The sequence below is a fragment of the Scheffersomyces amazonensis genome (assembly GCF_036850825.1).
Source record: "Scheffersomyces amazonensis strain UFMG-HMD-26.3 chromosome Unknown RJT21scaffold_4, whole genome shotgun sequence".
NCBI lineage: Eukaryota > Fungi > Ascomycota > Pichiomycetes > Serinales > Debaryomycetaceae > Scheffersomyces > Scheffersomyces amazonensis.
Window position 1 is genome coordinate 1,041,151 of NW_027042744.1, and position 16,343 is coordinate 1,057,493.

Sequence of the window (16,343 nt, forward strand, 5' to 3'; positions counted from 1 at the left end):
TTATAATTGCTTATATTCCTTTATAACCCGTATAAATACATAAACATATAGAAAACCAAATACAAAATAATGAGAGACTAAATACCGAAAGAAAGTGGTTACTGCTAAGTAAAGTAAAGTAAATTAAATTAAATTAAATTAAATATTTTGTTTCAAAACCATAGTCATAATCATCACGATCATAACCTATTTTTAAAGGAGCAGGATGTGTGAAAATATCTTCATAATTATACACCTTCATATGTAATTTAGGTGGTTCAACTAAATTTTCAGAAATGGTTCTTGATCTAACATTAGTTAAAACATTTGGATTATTGGATTTTTGTAATAATGAATCATTTAATTCATTCAAGCTTTGTAAATGAGGTGGTTTCAAATTAAAGAGATTATTATCTGATTTAGTTGCTTTTATAGGTCTCATTAATTTATTGAACTCTTCAACAAGAATAGTTTCATCTTCTGAATCAGTATCTAATTCATATCTTGAAGTATAATTATCACTAACTTTTCTTGATAAACTTTCACCTGAAGAAGGTGGTTTCAATACATTATGATGATTTACTGATTTGCTTTTCCCAAAGAAAAGATATCCATTATCAGAATCATCATCAGAATCAATAACTGGTTCATTATCAGAATCTGATAATACAGCATAATCATCTAAATCATCTGAATTATCTTTTTGACGATGATGTGGTTGAATATCATCTTCATCATCAACAAAAGTATATTTAAAGATTGAAGAAATTCTTGGAGGTAAAGTACCAATTTTAACAGCCTTTGTATAATAAGGTTCAACTGAATTTCTTCTTAATGATGATTTAGATCCATGAGATGTGGTTGGTGGTGGAGAAAGCTTTATGGCGGATAATTGATAACTTGGAGCTACACTAATATGGTTTGAATTAATGGTTGGTAAATCATGAGAAATAAATGAATATATTTTGGGATTTGATGGTTTGATATATGAAGTGGCACTTGATGAGCTATAATAGGGTTCCCGAATCATTCAATTGGTTTGATGGGTTAAAGCTTGATAATAAAAATAAATTCAAAAAATAAGTTTAAATAAATATTAATATAAATATAAGTAAGTATAAGGATATTAATGTATAAATATTAATTGATTATAAATTTGTATTTTTTAAATGTATGTGTGATATGCGTATACTACTTCCTTATCTTTTTACGAAGGCAAATTAGATAAGTTGAGAATTGGCTTTAATTACTGTTAAATTAAAAGAATATGAATGATTCTCACAATTAATTTATAAAATATAAAGAAAAATGATCTAAACGAAGAAGAAAAGTGTTACAGAATTATAATCTTGTTATAAAGTAGGTCAGGAGAAAGGCAAAGGGATCTGATATCCGAACCAAAACAATGCCTCCGAGATGCGTGTTATCTAAAGATAAGGATCAAAAGATAAAGGAAAGTTTTGGTCGTGTCCATAGATACAATTACACTGAAGTTGGCGCAAAAAAAAAGGGACTCATCGTTTTTTAAGGATCTGTATGTAGTTCACTTTGCAGCCTCTCAGAAACAAACACATTGCAATTTAATTTATTATATTTATTCAGATGTCATAATGTTTTACACTAAAATAAAGCTATTATTTAACTAATTTTTTACCACTGCTATCTCAAATCATCAAGTCAACAAATCACCTATTTAAAAAGTTTCTTTAATGAATTGAAATCATCATTTTCAAGTAGCATTCGTCTTTTGTTCTTAATTCTCTCACAACGGTACCATCTTCCACGCCATTTTACACATGAATGCCCAAATCCTACTATCCATACTTTTTGGTCCTCTAGACTCTCAACAAGGATGTTAAATGAATTAAGGTTCCCATGTATAACTTTTCTTTCGTGCATACTCTTAACAATTCGGTAAACTTCATGTTTCAATGATTGCCTTTCTATATAAGAAAAATTTTTAAGAGGTTCAGCTTGTATGAATGGATAAGTAAAATATAATCCAGCAACATGTGGTTCATTGGCCTTTAGCTCATAAACATACTCTCCTTTAGTGTTGTTGATAAATCCTACGTCTTTAATTTTAGGGAAATTAGGAAGATCACCAAGTACTTGAAGAATTAATACCTCCTTGAATAATTCCAAACAAGTTTTCAATGTCTTAGCTATATCACAGTCGTTTTGTATGAATACATGGGACCGAACAGGATCATATATCTTCATAATTACATCTGTGTTTTGATCTGTTATTGGAACTTGTGCCACTATATTTCTCGAGCCAAATTTTCCTCCAGAAATGATTTTCGACCATACCATTGGCTTATCTTGTATATTCTGAATCAGAATTTGCCCCCTAGTTCTGAAAAATTTCAATAGTTTCAAACTAGACTTTTCCAACTTGTTATTTTCAGAAGGGTTTGACAATTCCGTACACCATTCATCAAAAATATTTATTGGACGATCCTTGGTATTACTGAATTTTATTTGAGAAGCATGAATTCCTAGATTATTTGCTTGTGAGTCAATTAAGCCTTCGAAAACTCTTCCCAAGGACTTGTATAACCGATTAATGTGCAATTTCCGTTCTTTACCTCTAATGATTAATGTTTTAAGCAATGTTGACATAATTTGTTTATTTACAGAACTCTCCAAGTTAATTTTAAAGAATGAGAATATGTAGAGCACTTCTGAGATTTAGCATAGTACAAGAAAGACTTCTTAGAGTTTTACCTTCATTTAATTTATAAAATGTTTGCAGCACTACCGAGCTAGTAAAGTCAATTCCAAGAAAATGAGTATAGTTAGCTAATATTCCAATAGGGAAATTGGATGCAAAGCAATGTCGGAGCACCTGAGTAAACATTTCATTCATATGAATACCACTCTCATCATTATTTGTTTTATCACCATTCAAACCAACATACTCATCGAAACTGAAATTGGTAAATTCCATTGGAATTTGTTTGCTGTGTCCGTCAAAATTTAAAACAAAGTCAGGGGATCTATTTATTTCATTATTCTTTATTTCCAGCTTTGTTTTTAATTGGACTTTGAAATTTTCATTCAAAAGATAGCAAATGAGGTTTAGTACTTGCAGTACTAGTATTGGATGATGATTATCATTAGTGGGACCCAAAGGAAAGTTTCTGATGTGTTCTTTACTTACAACATACGAAGAATTGTCAGGTATCTCATAATTCAAGGCAGTTGAGCTTGGAAAAAAGTTCCCAATAAGATATTTTAGATCATAGTCACTCGAAGCATAATTATGAAAATCTTCTCCTTTCAAGAAGTTAAAACTAAGAAGGTCCACCCTGAGGAACATATTAATACTGAAATAACCTTCAAAAGTCCTTCTCATTTCGTCAATATTATTCTGGCGCACCCTTTTGGCAATATCCTCCTTAATTTTAGAAAATATCAGGCGGAAGGGGAGTTCACTGGGAATTGAAATGGAGTCTAATTGATGAAAATTACTTATTTGGAAAAGAGAAAATATTAATTTATTTCTATCGGGTGATTCTTGTAAGTCAGGGGATACATCATACGTAGATAGATATGCTTTCACTTCAGTATCATTCACAAATGAAAGAAATTTATTTAATTGGACTTTCCTCTTTTCATAAGCTTCGATACCTTCTCTTTGAATTTGAAAGAAATCTACTTTTGTACTGCTTTGGAAGTGTCTAGCTAAAATATCAACTGCATCCGTTATGTTCAAAAAGGTATCTAAATTCATTTCTTGCTCATTCATTTTGATCAATTTCAGGAATAAAACAAAGAAGAGACCAGAACGTAGTTTTCAAAAAGTCAATACGAGTACTTCATGTACCAATATGTATATGTATTTGTATGCAGTTTTCAATGTCAAAAACTCCTCCTCGTTTGCAATCAAAATTTTAAAGTATTTTATATCAACTTCACGGCCCATAATATGAATAAGTTTAACAATAATTAATATCTATTACTTACACAGAAGTTTATTAGAATATCTGTGGAGCCTACTAAAGTGGCCGTCTATTTTCAATAACGTAATAAGAAAATTGCCAATTTGCAGCTTACTTTCCTTTTTGGGCAACTCTGAAAAAAACCTTGTCCCTCCTCGATTGTAGTTGTCTTATATTCGGTTCTGGACCATATCCGCCAACTTCAATAAACCATAAGTATGCTTACTGTTTCTGATCTTGTCTCCTTTTCCTCTCAGTTAACAAATAGGTAGTAACCGCAAATATACGTAAGGTTAGTGCTTAATGTGAACTCCATACTTATTAAGCTTACGAGATCACTCAATTTCAAACATATTCAAAAATAATTTAACATCGTTACCCCATCACCAAACAAAATACTGAAGTGGCAAATAAATGTAAAAACAATCATACCACAGTTACAATGGAATCCATATCGATGTCAATTTGCCATCACCAGATATAGATACACCAACCACTCTACGAATGTAAGAACTATGAAAATACCATCCAACCGTTATTAGCCTACATCAACTAACCTTTTGCCTCAAGAGCCAATATAATAATAAATGATTTTTATGTTGGTAAAAAAAAAGGTGATTAAGACAACAAATTAAGTGGTGATTTAGATACAATCAACACAGTTAAAAGAGTTGGTACCTTAACAAAATGAGAATCAAATATTATCTGAAAGATGATCAGCGATCATGTTCCCTGATACTTCATTGTTGAATTCTGGGACAAGGTTTTGCACTACTTTTTATTGAATCATAAATCCAGGATGTTAAAATATTATTCCGAACTAAAGATTTGGGGGTACCAATCAATTTAACATTGCAGAAAAAACCAAGCAGATTTCTGATTAATATTTTAATCGAAAACAAAGTAATCAATTAAAGTTGTTAGAATGTACGCTTAATTATTGTTTAATTAAATTATTTTGTTCATCTTTACAAAAACTTTCGTTCGGGATTCCCCAATGCTGACACAGTTTCTCTTCAACAACATTGTTCAAACACATTCAAAGTAATGCGCTGAAACTCAGTCAAAAAATATTATTTTACTAGCACAAAATTACCCAAAAGGCGAAAAGAATTTTGATTACCGATTTCTTAGTAATTATTAGTGATGCCAAACATTTTAAATTTGACTTATTAGATGAGTACTTAATTGTTACAGTGTAGGCATCGCTTAGAACTAACAATACTTATGGAATAGTTCCGTTCGGTAATCCACCATTACAAGAAAATATGAGTTCACTAACAAAGAAACACGGCTTGCAAAATTACCGCAAATTTAGCCGTTTTGCTTTTTTTAAAGCCTGCACGGAATTCCTTTCCTAGTTCATAATTAGTTTGAAGATGCAACTTCCTTTTTTCTAAAATCGGCGAATTGCATAAAACCGAATGCTTGATCCATAATCAATAACACCGCCCTCGTTTAAGTTGCGAATAAGCACTCATCTATGTGAAAGCCTGCCACGGTACTTTTGAAATTTCTGATTATTTTTAATGCTTTTTCCGACCCCCAAAATGAAAATAACTGAGATCAAGCTTAAAAATGATGAATCTTTGTGTAACCAAATTTTATTCTAATTCCACTACCCGCAACTAACAATTATATAATTAACATATAATATAATTATTATTTTTATAATTAATTAATTCAAAAGGACACTACAGCATCACTATTGCTCATCATCGCTAAAAAATTCCATGAAAATATAGGCTGTTTTGGGCCGGTTCCCGATGCATGACTAGGATAAGCAAATTATCTAAGAATCTTCTCAAAAAATATCATCAGGATTTTCGACTTGCATGATAGATGCTCCCATTTGCTATTCTTCGAGAAACAATAAATTAATAATTGAAAATAAAATCAGGATGTTAGGTTATTTTGAGTTGGCTGTTATGTAGCAAAGAATCGGTCAAAATGCAGGTAGCTACATTGTCCTATACATTACAAGTCTTGTAATTCATATACTGTCCGAATTATTTCTTTTTGCATGAAGAGAAAAAATAATTAAGAAACTAAATTGACTTAATCAGTTGCTTTGGCTGGAAATTGAATACTTAAACCTAAATATTTGTCCTGTTTAAAAAACAGGTAATTGAGAAGATATAGTCTTTTATTCCTTAGCAAAATTTACTATATCATTTCACCTAATATTGTTGCATATCGTTAGATAAACAAAACAATAGGTGCTGGGTATCATAACTTCGGACTTCCGTTTACTATTAGCCACTGCCAACAAGTGGTCATTTTAAAAAAATGAAAAACATGTTTTATGGTTATCAATCTGACAAAAATTAAGTTACGATTTGATTCACTCATTATTTTTTAATTCATTTGATAAACACATTTTTGTCATTTCAAAATTTACTTGGTTAGAGGAGTTTACAGACGCTACTATCTGTTCTACCAAGTTAAGAAGGTATTATCATCAATACCTTTAAGAATTCATTAACCCTTGAACAAAATCGTCTTCGAAGTTTACAGTATATTAACTTAGGCATTGCGCACTAAAAGCGTATTTAACAAGGCATTACAAATCGTTTGTTTTCATATATCCCTTTTTTACATTCATTTAAATTGTAAAGGCTCTCACGAAGACAATCACTTACTAGGCTTGATAGCTTAAATACTACAGTTAAATTTACATTTAATATCGTGACTTCCTTTTGAATCATCTTTCAATTAGTAACTAAAAAGAAGAAGTGTACATAAGACAGAAGATCTTCGGTTTCAGATTGTGGTAAATCTTCATAATAATTCATATCACTGATTAAACTGAGTTAATCACAATAACAATAATTTAACTAAAGAATACAAGAATCATCATCATAATTAACTAAGTATATCTGTTTATCTTCCTAATAGTCAAGAATTCAATTCCTTGTTTGGCGTTTCGAATTTTTCAAAACAATTTATCATACTAAGACACTTCAGCTTGAGAATTTATTTGTTGTTCCTTACTTATTAGAATTAAATAGAAAGTAAGTTATAATTGTTTAGTTTGAGTTTATTAATCTATATTGTTTGGTTTCCAGCTTTTCTACATTTCAGGATTGGTTTTAATCAAAAATATCTATATAAAATTGATCAATATATAGATTCGAAATAGGGAATTACCAATTACAACAATTGGTCAAAAATCATTCGTTGAATTTGCTTCTAGCTTACAAATTAAGTTCTGTATAAATTCAACCGAAAACTATCTTTGAACATTCTCTTCCTAAAACATCACACTATTGGTTTAGAGGTTAAGGATATTTTGGGTGGTTATTGGTTAGGTACCTTGTATTCTCGGTTTAACTTGCTTTTTTTATTTTTTCTGTTGGCTGCTAAAAAACTAGTTGCACAAAATATTTTTCTACTCAATAAAGTACGAGTACTTAGCAATACTCCGAAATTTGAAAAATTTTAATAGGCCATAATTCTGCCCTAAGTCAAACAACCTATATATACATATGCATAGGGTCAACAAACATGTCGGAAATACTGCCAATTTCGTGTATTTCATGCCGTCGAAAAAAAATTAAATGTAATAAAAAGAAGACTTGCAATCAATGCATCAAACGTAATATTCCATGTGAATTTCCCTCAACTTTCCGGAATATTAGAATAAAAGAACAGATTTCCTCCTCATCATCCTCTCAATCATTGATTGATCCTCAACCCATAATATTTTCCACTCTAGCCCCTCCTCATCCAATGCTGTCGGAATCCTCGGTTTCTGTTTCATTAAAATATGATAATCAAACATCCGGCCAATTTTCTAACAGAGACGACGAAGCCCTAGATAATGCTAATGAAGTACAAAACTCTTTTCTTGCTTTAAGAAATGAGTTGGAGTTTTTGAAAAGTGAAAATTTACAATTATTGCAGGATAACATTAAACTTAATCAACAATTGACTCGATTTTCTTCGGGCCAAAATGAACCAATTCCCCTATCAACTACTCCATTAGTTCCCACCTCGTTGTCAGAAAATCCCATTTCAATGTCGGCTCCCGATGTAGGTGAAAAGTATTATAGTTCCCAATCTCCATTCATCATGGACTCCATGAAAGATAGAAACGACCAAATGTCAGGTCTGCTTATTCAAAAAGACGGATCCTTAGAAACTCCAACCAAACATTCTTACTCTCCTAATGTCAGAGTAAGACAGACGTCTTCAAAGAGACAAAAATTGGATAATGCAAATATTACAAATCCAGATATATATATGGCGGAAAATACTTCATCATCATCAGATTCAAAGTCATTGGAGTGGGAGAGACAAAATGATAATTCTTCCCAAGCATCATTGAAAGAAAATACAAATTTGGTAGAAAGAAGTTTATCCAAGAAGTCCTTGCCAATGTTAGTACTCAATTTCATCAAGCACGATGATCCTGAATTAAGTTCAGATTCTGAGACTCTTCAAGATTTACAAAAACTGAATTATTCAATAATTAAGAGTTTGGTTGGTTTATTTTTTGAACTCAATAATTATTATGCTTCATTCATTTCTAAGAAGCGAGTGATTGATTTTCTTGATAGTTATCAAGATATTAAAGACAAAGAATGGGAACATGATGATGATTTATTAGTTTTATATATGATTTTGTTATTAGTGATCCAAAGATTGACTCCAAGGGATTTTGTCGAATTAGAAGTCTTACCTTTTTCTTCAATTCATTTGTTTAAGAAATTCCGTAGCTACTTAACCAATAATGTATTATTCCATAATTTTGAGAAATTGAAAAGAAATTTGATTAATGAATCTTTACTTACTATACAAGCATATATACTATGTACCGAATTTCATTTTCTTGAACAGAGATATGAAGAGAGTTGGTCAACTATGTTTCATACTTGCTCAATTGCATACTCGATTGGCTTACATGTGATGGGCAAAGTTAGGACTGGTAATTCCTCATCATCATCTATTGGCTTACCTCGAGGCAGCAGCACTGAACTGACAGAAAGCAGTGAAAAAGAGTCAAAGGAAGATTCTAGTGGAAACGACTCCAATGATGAAGAAGAAGATATCACAAGATTTAAAGTTTGGTTTGCACTTAAGAATTTGACAAGTCAAGTATGTTCAATTTTAGGAAGACCGAATCCAATATCTATCCAAGTCAATCATGCAGAACCTTTATCTATAAAGAGATTATCTAATAGTTTGAAGGAATTATATATTCATAAAGATAAGACACATATTTTATTAAAGATAGGATTGAGTGAATGTTTGCGATTGTCAACTTTGATGTTGATCGAAAGCTTTATGACTGAAATTTCTGTAGAAGATTTATTAAAACTAGACGAAACATTCAATCAAGAAATAAAGCAATTGGAAATGGCAAGAAAAGTTATAAAAAACAAAAGAAGTTCTTTAAGTTTTGACGCTATAACCAATTTGCAAAAGGAATATGACGAAGTTAACCTTTTAATGGATTTGACTACCTTGCATATTAATAGAGCAAAATTATTTGAACCTTTTATGAATCGGTTTGAAAATACAAAACAATATGAAAAAATCCTTAAATGTTTAGTGGATTCCATATGTAAGAGCTTAAATTTGCTAATAACATTTATTCAGAATCATCTTAAGATATTTGGAGAAAAGAGATTGCGCTTGAATGACAATTCGTGGAAGCAGAAAGATAATGTTAAAACTAAGGATATGGAAAAAGATTTAAACAACTTGGTGAAATTTGGAAGAATATTTAGAGGGTATTTTCCTTTTTTAAACCTGTTTATCTATCAAATTATTATTGTGATATTTACTTTTTTGCATTATAAATTCAAAGATTTTATTATAAACATTCTGTCATCAGTTTTGAACAACAGGTTGTTGAAAAGGATAGAAGAAAAACTAAATTCCTTACTTCGATTTGATACCATTATCGAAACAACTTTCAAAAATGATTCAAAGATGTGGCCCCCAAATATTTTATACTTAATAAATAAAGTCCTAATCTATATTAAAGCCATATATAGAAAGCAGGGCGAAAGAAAGCTACAAGAGACAGAGGAAAGAAATCAAAAGAACAGAAGTCAAGAAGACACCAAGAAGATATGGGGACACTGTTTTCAGGGAATTATGGTTCACATTTAGGCATCACAGTAGGGGCTCCTATTCCTCACAACTCTTCTAATTCAATAGATTTAAACAACCAGTTTGATAATCCAGATCTTGAATATCTTTATGGATTTCAATTTAATGATCCATTCTGGTTAACTAATCCCGAAAACCTTCCATTTTATCTTAGTTCTCCAAGTGATGATGACATGAATAATTCTTCAAGTGTATTTAAAGTAGGCTCATCATCTTCAACGGGCCCTACAAATACAGGTTCCTCAAGTTCCATTCCTTCAGGCTCCCTTGTAGATGAAGAGACCATGAGAAAAAGAATGAACCAAAACTCTAATATTCCAATACATGATGTTTCTGGATCTCAAACGAACCCTATTTTCAATATACCTGAAATTACGAATCAAACGACGAATCAATACGTTCTGAATTGGACATCGGTCAGTCAACAGCAGTTTCAATTACAGCAACAACCACAGCAACTACAGCAACAGCAGCAACAAGTACTCATTCAGCAACAAGATATTTCTCAACCACAGACACAAATTCAACATGAGAGTGATACGCAGAGGGCTCCTCAGGAATACCAACAAGGAGCAAACACTCAATCTAATCAAGGAAGAATATTTTTTAATCAATCAGAATATCAAGTACCTCAAAGTATGAATTACTCTACAGGGTTAGAGACATTTCAACAATCTGCCTCTAATCAAAGCAAAGTGGAAGAATCAGTTCAACGTAAGCAAAATGATCAGACTCAATAAACAAAACATCAAATCAAAAGTATAATTGTATATATAGATAACATAACTGTAACATTATAAGTAAAATTGATATTAAATTTACTGAACTTTTTTTATTAAAGTTTTTTTTATTCGTATATGTTAAACTATAAACGCAGTGGAGAAAAACCCTATAATCATATAAGGTTACTTTTCTCCATTTACCTGTGGGGTAAGCCGCAATAGATTGCAAAATAAATGCTATTTTCTCGGTACAGAAATAGCGGATCTTAGAGGAGAAACTAATTTTTTTCCGGATTTTCCTGCACGTGACTGGCGGAGTTCAACAAACCGTCTATTCCTTTTGATTTCAAAGAAAAATGAGATATAAGACTTATCTAGTGCCAATTAACCTCAAAAGTGTTAGATTTTCATATATAATATATTCATTAAGATAATTAATAATGTCAGCAGGTTTTAAAGGATTTAAAGAGTTTTTATTTTCCAAGCAAAGCTTGAGATATGTATGTTCAACTCATTTTTGGGGTCCAGTATCAAATTTTGGTATTCCTGTAGCTGCGGTATTAGATTTAAATAAAGATGCCGATTTAATTAGTGGTCCAATGACTGGTTCTTTAATTTTATATTCATTGGTGTTTATGAGATATTCATTGGCTGTGACACCAAAGAATTATTTATTATTTGGTTGTCATTTTGTTAATGAACTTGCACAACTTGGTCAAGGTGCTAGATGGGTAAATCATCATTATGTAACTGGAAAGACAGAAGAAAAAGCTACCAATTAAGAGAATCAATGACGAAACGAACCCTTAGTATGATATAGAAGATAATGATAGAGTTGCCTCAACATTTACAGTACAGTACAGTTCATTATTTTTATTTATTTATTATTCTTATTAATATTACTAATATTATTATTATTATTATTATTATTATTATACTTCAAGAACAAATTGAAACAATATTATTATACTAGTCATTCAGTCCTCATGGTTGTACAATTACCACATATATTTACATTACGTAAATAGACCATACTCAGATATAGAATATGGAATCTCTAATGATTTGTCCATTTCTTTTCAGCATTTTAGTAACCAATAGTATATATCATTGACTCATGTATAATTGACGGATCTTCACCAACTCAATTGTTATTCATTACTGTTCATTACTGTTAATTGTCCAGTTTATTTGTAGCCATTACCTCTCTACTCTAACTAAAAATGTGTTGATACTACCCCAAAGTTTTTTTTGGGGTGCGAGGAAGTTTAAAAATTTTTGGTGGGTATAATTAAAACTTGCTATATTGACTTACTTTACTTATAGTAATTAATTAACAATGGGTAAATTTTTATCTACATTAAAATATTATTTTAAGACCATTGTATTTGGGTCATTAATTTGTGGTTGTGCTTTATATGGTGTAATAGCTTCAATTATCTTAAAGATAATTAATAAACAACAATATTCTCAATACACCGTGGCCAAAGCTTTCTTTCATTTATTTTCATGGGTATTAGGTCTTAATATAAAAGTTATTAATGAAAAATATTTACATTCAAGTCCTGCTATTTATATATCTAATCATCAATCTTCATTAGATATTTATGTATTAGGTAAAATATTTCAACCAGGATATTCTGTTACAGCAAAAAGATCATTAAAATTTGTACCATTCTTAGGATGGTTTATGTTACTTTCTGGTACATTCTTTTTAGATAGAAGTAAAGGTGATAAAGCTAAGAAAGTTTTAGATACTGCTTTAGTATCATTAAAGAAAGATAATCGAGCTTTATTTATATTTCCAGAAGGAACAAGATCAAGAACTGAAAAATTAGAATTCTTACCATTTAAGAAAGGAGCATTTCATCTTGCTAAACAAGCAGGAATTCCAATTGTTCCAATAGTTGTTAGTAATACTTCCAATATTTTTAGTTCAAAACGTAAGATTTTTAATACAGGAGAAATTACAATTGAAGTTTTACCACCTGTTTCAACTGATTCTTTAGTAACAAAGGAAGATGTTGGTAATCTTTGTAATAAAGTAAGAGATGATATGTTAGAAGTTTACAAACGTATTGGTTACTCAAAAGTTAGAGGTGAAAAACCAAATGAAGATCAACCTGTATTAGAAACTGATGATTCAGAAACTGCTGAATTAATTGATGATGTGGAGATAATCTCCGAAGTAACACCTTTAGTAGCAAGTGATTAAATATATTAAATTATTTAATAAATATTTACTCTATAATTGCTGCTTTTGATTTCTTTTTAGATTTCTTAGATTTTACAACCGTAACTATACTATTATCATTTGAAGGACCAATTAAATCTGAATCATGTTCCAATTTCAAATCAGTATGATTACATGAACTTGTTTTAGTGGGAACAGTTTTCTTCTCCTTCTCCTTCTCCTTCTTCTTTTTCTTTTTCTTTTCTTCCTTCTCAGTTTTCTTAATGGCACTTTCGGCTAATTGCTTTCTTAATTCTTCTAAATCTATATCATATTCATAACCTTTATTATTTGATAAAGAAGAATCATCAGGAGTAGCTACTGAATTAAGATCAAAATTGTCAAGATTTGATGAATCAATCTTTAAAATATTTCTCTTTGATTTCTTACTTTTAGATACCGTCATATCTTCATCATTGTCATCATCTCCACCTTCAATAGTTTCTTCAGCTAAGATAATAACTTTATCCCTTTTAGATTTTGTTTTTGTTTTTGTTTTTGTTGATTTCTTCTTCTTTGGTGGTGATGGTGGGACATTGGAGTTTATTGTAGCTCGTTCACTAAAATTCTCTATACTAGAATCTTTACTTTCATCCATAAGTAAAGGTTTTTTAGCCCTTGATTTATTGGACCTATCACCATTACTTGATGTAAGATAATATGGATCATCCTTTAATCTTTCTAATCTTTCTTGTCTCTTACGTACACTATCTTCACTTGAATTTGATAAATTACCTAATGGAATTGTTACTTCATCTAAATCATCTTCTAAATATAAATTATATTCTTCACTATGAACATCAGTTGAAATAAAATCTTCCAATTGATAATCAATAGGATTAATTGGAGTATCAAGATCTAAATCTTCAGGAATACCAATCTTTCTTTGAGAGTTTTTGGATACGGGATTTAATTGATATGATTTAAAGAATGATGGTAAAATATGTGTAAGTAACATTGGTAATGATTTATCCTTATTATCAGAACTTATTGATCCAGGTTCATCATCATTCACTGTGGCAAATGGATTTTGTTCTATTTCATCATCATCAAGATTGATTATAGGTGATTTATCCGACTCTAAACTAGCATAGTCATTATTTGGTACATCAACTTCATCATCAGATTCTTCTGAATCTGAATCAGATACTTCCTCTTCCTCTTCCTCTTCATCTTCATCTTCATCGATATCATTAGTACCTGATTCACTATTCTTCAGGAAATTCTTATAAAATTCAACTTCTTCTGTCTCTAATTTCAAGATAACAGCATTATCACCATCTATCATTGCCTCAAGTGAGAGTTTAAGAAACTCTAACCATGACAATGCTCTTTCTTGAACTTCAAAATGAATATGATTCTCCCAATTATTAAGAAATTGAATTAATTTATATAAATAATATGCCACTTGATTATACTTATCTTCAGAGAATGTACCATTCTTTGAATAATAATCATTATAATCTGAAACTATGCTACTAAATAATTTTACCAAAGCTTGAATTAATACTGTGATTACTTCATAATTATTTAAATTGACTAACTTGGAAGAAATTGGAAAGTTTAAATCTCGAGATAAATGTAATAATTTATCAATTCTACGATTGATAAGTGCATTAAATATTTGAACTTTAAGTCCTAATCCAATTATACTATTATTATCAATTTGTTCTGTTTCTAATTCATCATCACTTTCATCATCAGTTTTTAATTCATCAATATATTCACCTAAAATCCAATAAAAATCCTTTAATAATGTTGGACAAACATCTAAGATTCGAGGATTCTTAACAGCATCAACAATAACTCTATTAAGTATATCTGATCTAATTGAAGGAACTTTAGTAGCTAAATTTTTAAATTCTTTCCCAACTTCAGCAGCAATTATACTAGCAGTAACTTGAGAAATTGCTGTAGTATTAGTTGAAGGTAATGGTAATAAAGTTAAATTTATAATATCTTTTAATACAGCAATATACCATTTAAAATTAGGAATATTTGAATAATTATCTTGAGTCGCTATAAATATAATCTTTTGCATTATTTCTTGTTTTAAAGATTCAGGAACAGTTGAATTTTCTGAAGGAATTAATTGAACCAATAAAGTTTTAACTACTTCAACAATATTATCTTCCTTAACTAAAAAGTGACAAATTTCAAGTGCTTTACGTTTAATAATTAAATCAGGATCAGTAATACAATCCATAATAACTTCAGATACTCCATCAACTTTATGTATAAATACTGGAAATATCTTTAATACATTAATAAGGGCAATTAATCCCACAAATTTTAAATTAGAATCTTTAGTTTTAAAAAATTCCATAATTTGTTTAATACAAAGTTTAGCAGTTTCTTTATCCTTTGAAGAATCAATATTAAGCATTTGTCCATTAACAATACAATTAATACATTCATATATTAATGATGAAGCTTGAGTTCTTAACATTAAATCAATTATAGTTGGTAAAATCTTCTTTTTCATTCTTGGTTCAACTTTAGATAAACTTTGAAATAATTTTAAAATTCTTATAATTAACCAATTATTCTTTGTTTCTTCTAATATTGAAAAGAATTTAGGTAAATAATTTATAAAGATATTAGGATTTTTCTTTGATAATTCACAAATAACATTTAATGTTGCACTAACTACTGATACATCCAGATCATCTAACATTGCAATAATTCGATTAAAATTTAATCTTAAACTATCAGGAAATTGTAAAAAGATTTTATACATAGCTAATATAGCTTTCTTTCTTATATAAGGTTTTGAATGACTTAATTTCATTAATACATCATCATTAATATCTTTAGATAAATTTGGAGTAACTATAGTTGCAATACCACTAAGTGCTAAACCAATTTCAACATGATTATGAGAATTTAAATCTTTCTTAAATTGATTTGTAGCTAAGATTAATAAATCTTGTTCATTCTTAAATGATTGAATAGCTGCTAAATATCCAATTCTCTTTTGTTGAAATCTTGAAGATGACATAACTTCTAAGATTTGGAAATTACACCATGACATATCGAAACCGTACATCTCTAAATATGCCAATTTCAATACTGCCATGGCCTTAGTTTCCAAATCCGTAGTAGTTAATTCAGTCTTACATTCTTGAATTGCTAAATCTAAGAATTCCAGTAAACTTTCGGCTGATTCTTTCGAATGACTTCGAATTCCTTTGATTAAATCATTTAATGATTTCTCAAACAGAATCCCAAATGGTTTCAATCGCGCAAGAACTTCAGAGTTCTGCAACTGGAACGAAGCCATTATTATTGTAAGGGCCTCTCTACTAATTAATTCTACTGTAGTGTACTTTACTATTT

At 29.9% G+C, this 16,343-nt stretch overlaps 8 protein-coding genes across 8 annotated transcripts; 4 read left to right on the forward strand and 4 right to left on the reverse strand. All coding sequences in view use genetic code 12, as the record gives it.

The window, feature by feature from the left end:
• Positions 1-133: 133 nt before the first annotated feature.
• RJT21DRAFT_114800 (uncharacterized protein) lies at positions 134-1,009 on the reverse strand (the record flags this gene model as incomplete). The annotated part of the gene is made up of 1 exon (XM_064880286.1): positions 134-1,009. One exon carries the CDS (start codon positions 1,007-1,009, stop codon positions 134-136), a length of 876 nt encoding a protein of 291 aa, XP_064737982.1.
• A 659-nt stretch (positions 1,010-1,668) lies between these two features.
• RJT21DRAFT_5465 (uncharacterized protein) lies at positions 1,669-2,604 on the reverse strand (the record flags this gene model as incomplete). Its single annotated transcript, XM_064885016.1, has 1 exon — positions 1,669-2,604. One exon carries the CDS (start codon positions 2,602-2,604, stop codon positions 1,669-1,671), a length of 936 nt encoding a protein of 311 aa, XP_064737983.1.
• Positions 2,605-2,638: 34 nt separating this feature from the next.
• RJT21DRAFT_5466 (uncharacterized protein) lies at positions 2,639-3,733 on the reverse strand (the record flags this gene model as incomplete). The annotated part of the gene is made up of 1 exon (XM_064885017.1): positions 2,639-3,733. One exon carries the CDS (start codon positions 3,731-3,733, stop codon positions 2,639-2,641), a length of 1,095 nt encoding a protein of 364 aa, XP_064737984.1.
• A 3,700-nt stretch (positions 3,734-7,433) lies between these two features.
• Positions 7,434-10,049, forward strand: RJT21DRAFT_114803 (fungal specific transcription factor domain-containing protein; the record flags this gene model as incomplete). Its single annotated transcript, XM_064880287.1, has 1 exon — positions 7,434-10,049. The coding sequence occupies one exon, from the start codon at positions 7,434-7,436 to the stop codon at positions 10,047-10,049; it is 2,616 nt and encodes an 871-aa protein (XP_064737985.1).
• A 173-nt stretch (positions 10,050-10,222) lies between these two features.
• Positions 10,223-10,789, forward strand: RJT21DRAFT_114804 (uncharacterized protein; the record flags this gene model as incomplete). Its single annotated transcript, XM_064880288.1, has 1 exon — positions 10,223-10,789. One exon carries the CDS (start codon positions 10,223-10,225, stop codon positions 10,787-10,789), a length of 567 nt encoding a protein of 188 aa, XP_064737986.1.
• A 364-nt stretch (positions 10,790-11,153) lies between these two features.
• RJT21DRAFT_121289 (pyruvate transporter) lies at positions 11,154-11,707 on the forward strand. Its single transcript, XM_064882047.1, has one exon. The coding sequence runs from the start codon at positions 11,212-11,214 to the stop codon at positions 11,551-11,553; it is 342 nt and encodes a 113-aa protein (XP_064737987.1). The 5' UTR covers positions 11,154-11,211; the 3' UTR covers positions 11,554-11,707.
• Positions 11,708-11,831: 124 nt separating this feature from the next.
• Positions 11,832-12,998, forward strand: SLC1 (1-acylglycerol-3-phosphate O-acyltransferase). Its single transcript, XM_064884549.1, has one exon. It carries the CDS (start codon positions 12,111-12,113, stop codon positions 12,984-12,986), a length of 876 nt encoding a protein of 291 aa, XP_064737988.1. The 5' UTR covers positions 11,832-12,110; the 3' UTR covers positions 12,987-12,998.
• Positions 12,981-16,287, reverse strand: APL5 (Apl5p; the record flags this gene model as incomplete). The annotated part of the gene is made up of 3 exons (XM_064879851.1): positions 12,981-13,977; positions 14,245-14,522; positions 14,697-16,287. 3 exons carry the CDS (start codon positions 16,285-16,287, stop codon positions 13,012-13,014), a joined length of 2,835 nt encoding a protein of 944 aa, XP_064737989.1. The 3' UTR covers positions 12,981-13,011.
• Between the last annotated feature and the right edge of the window lie 56 nt (positions 16,288-16,343).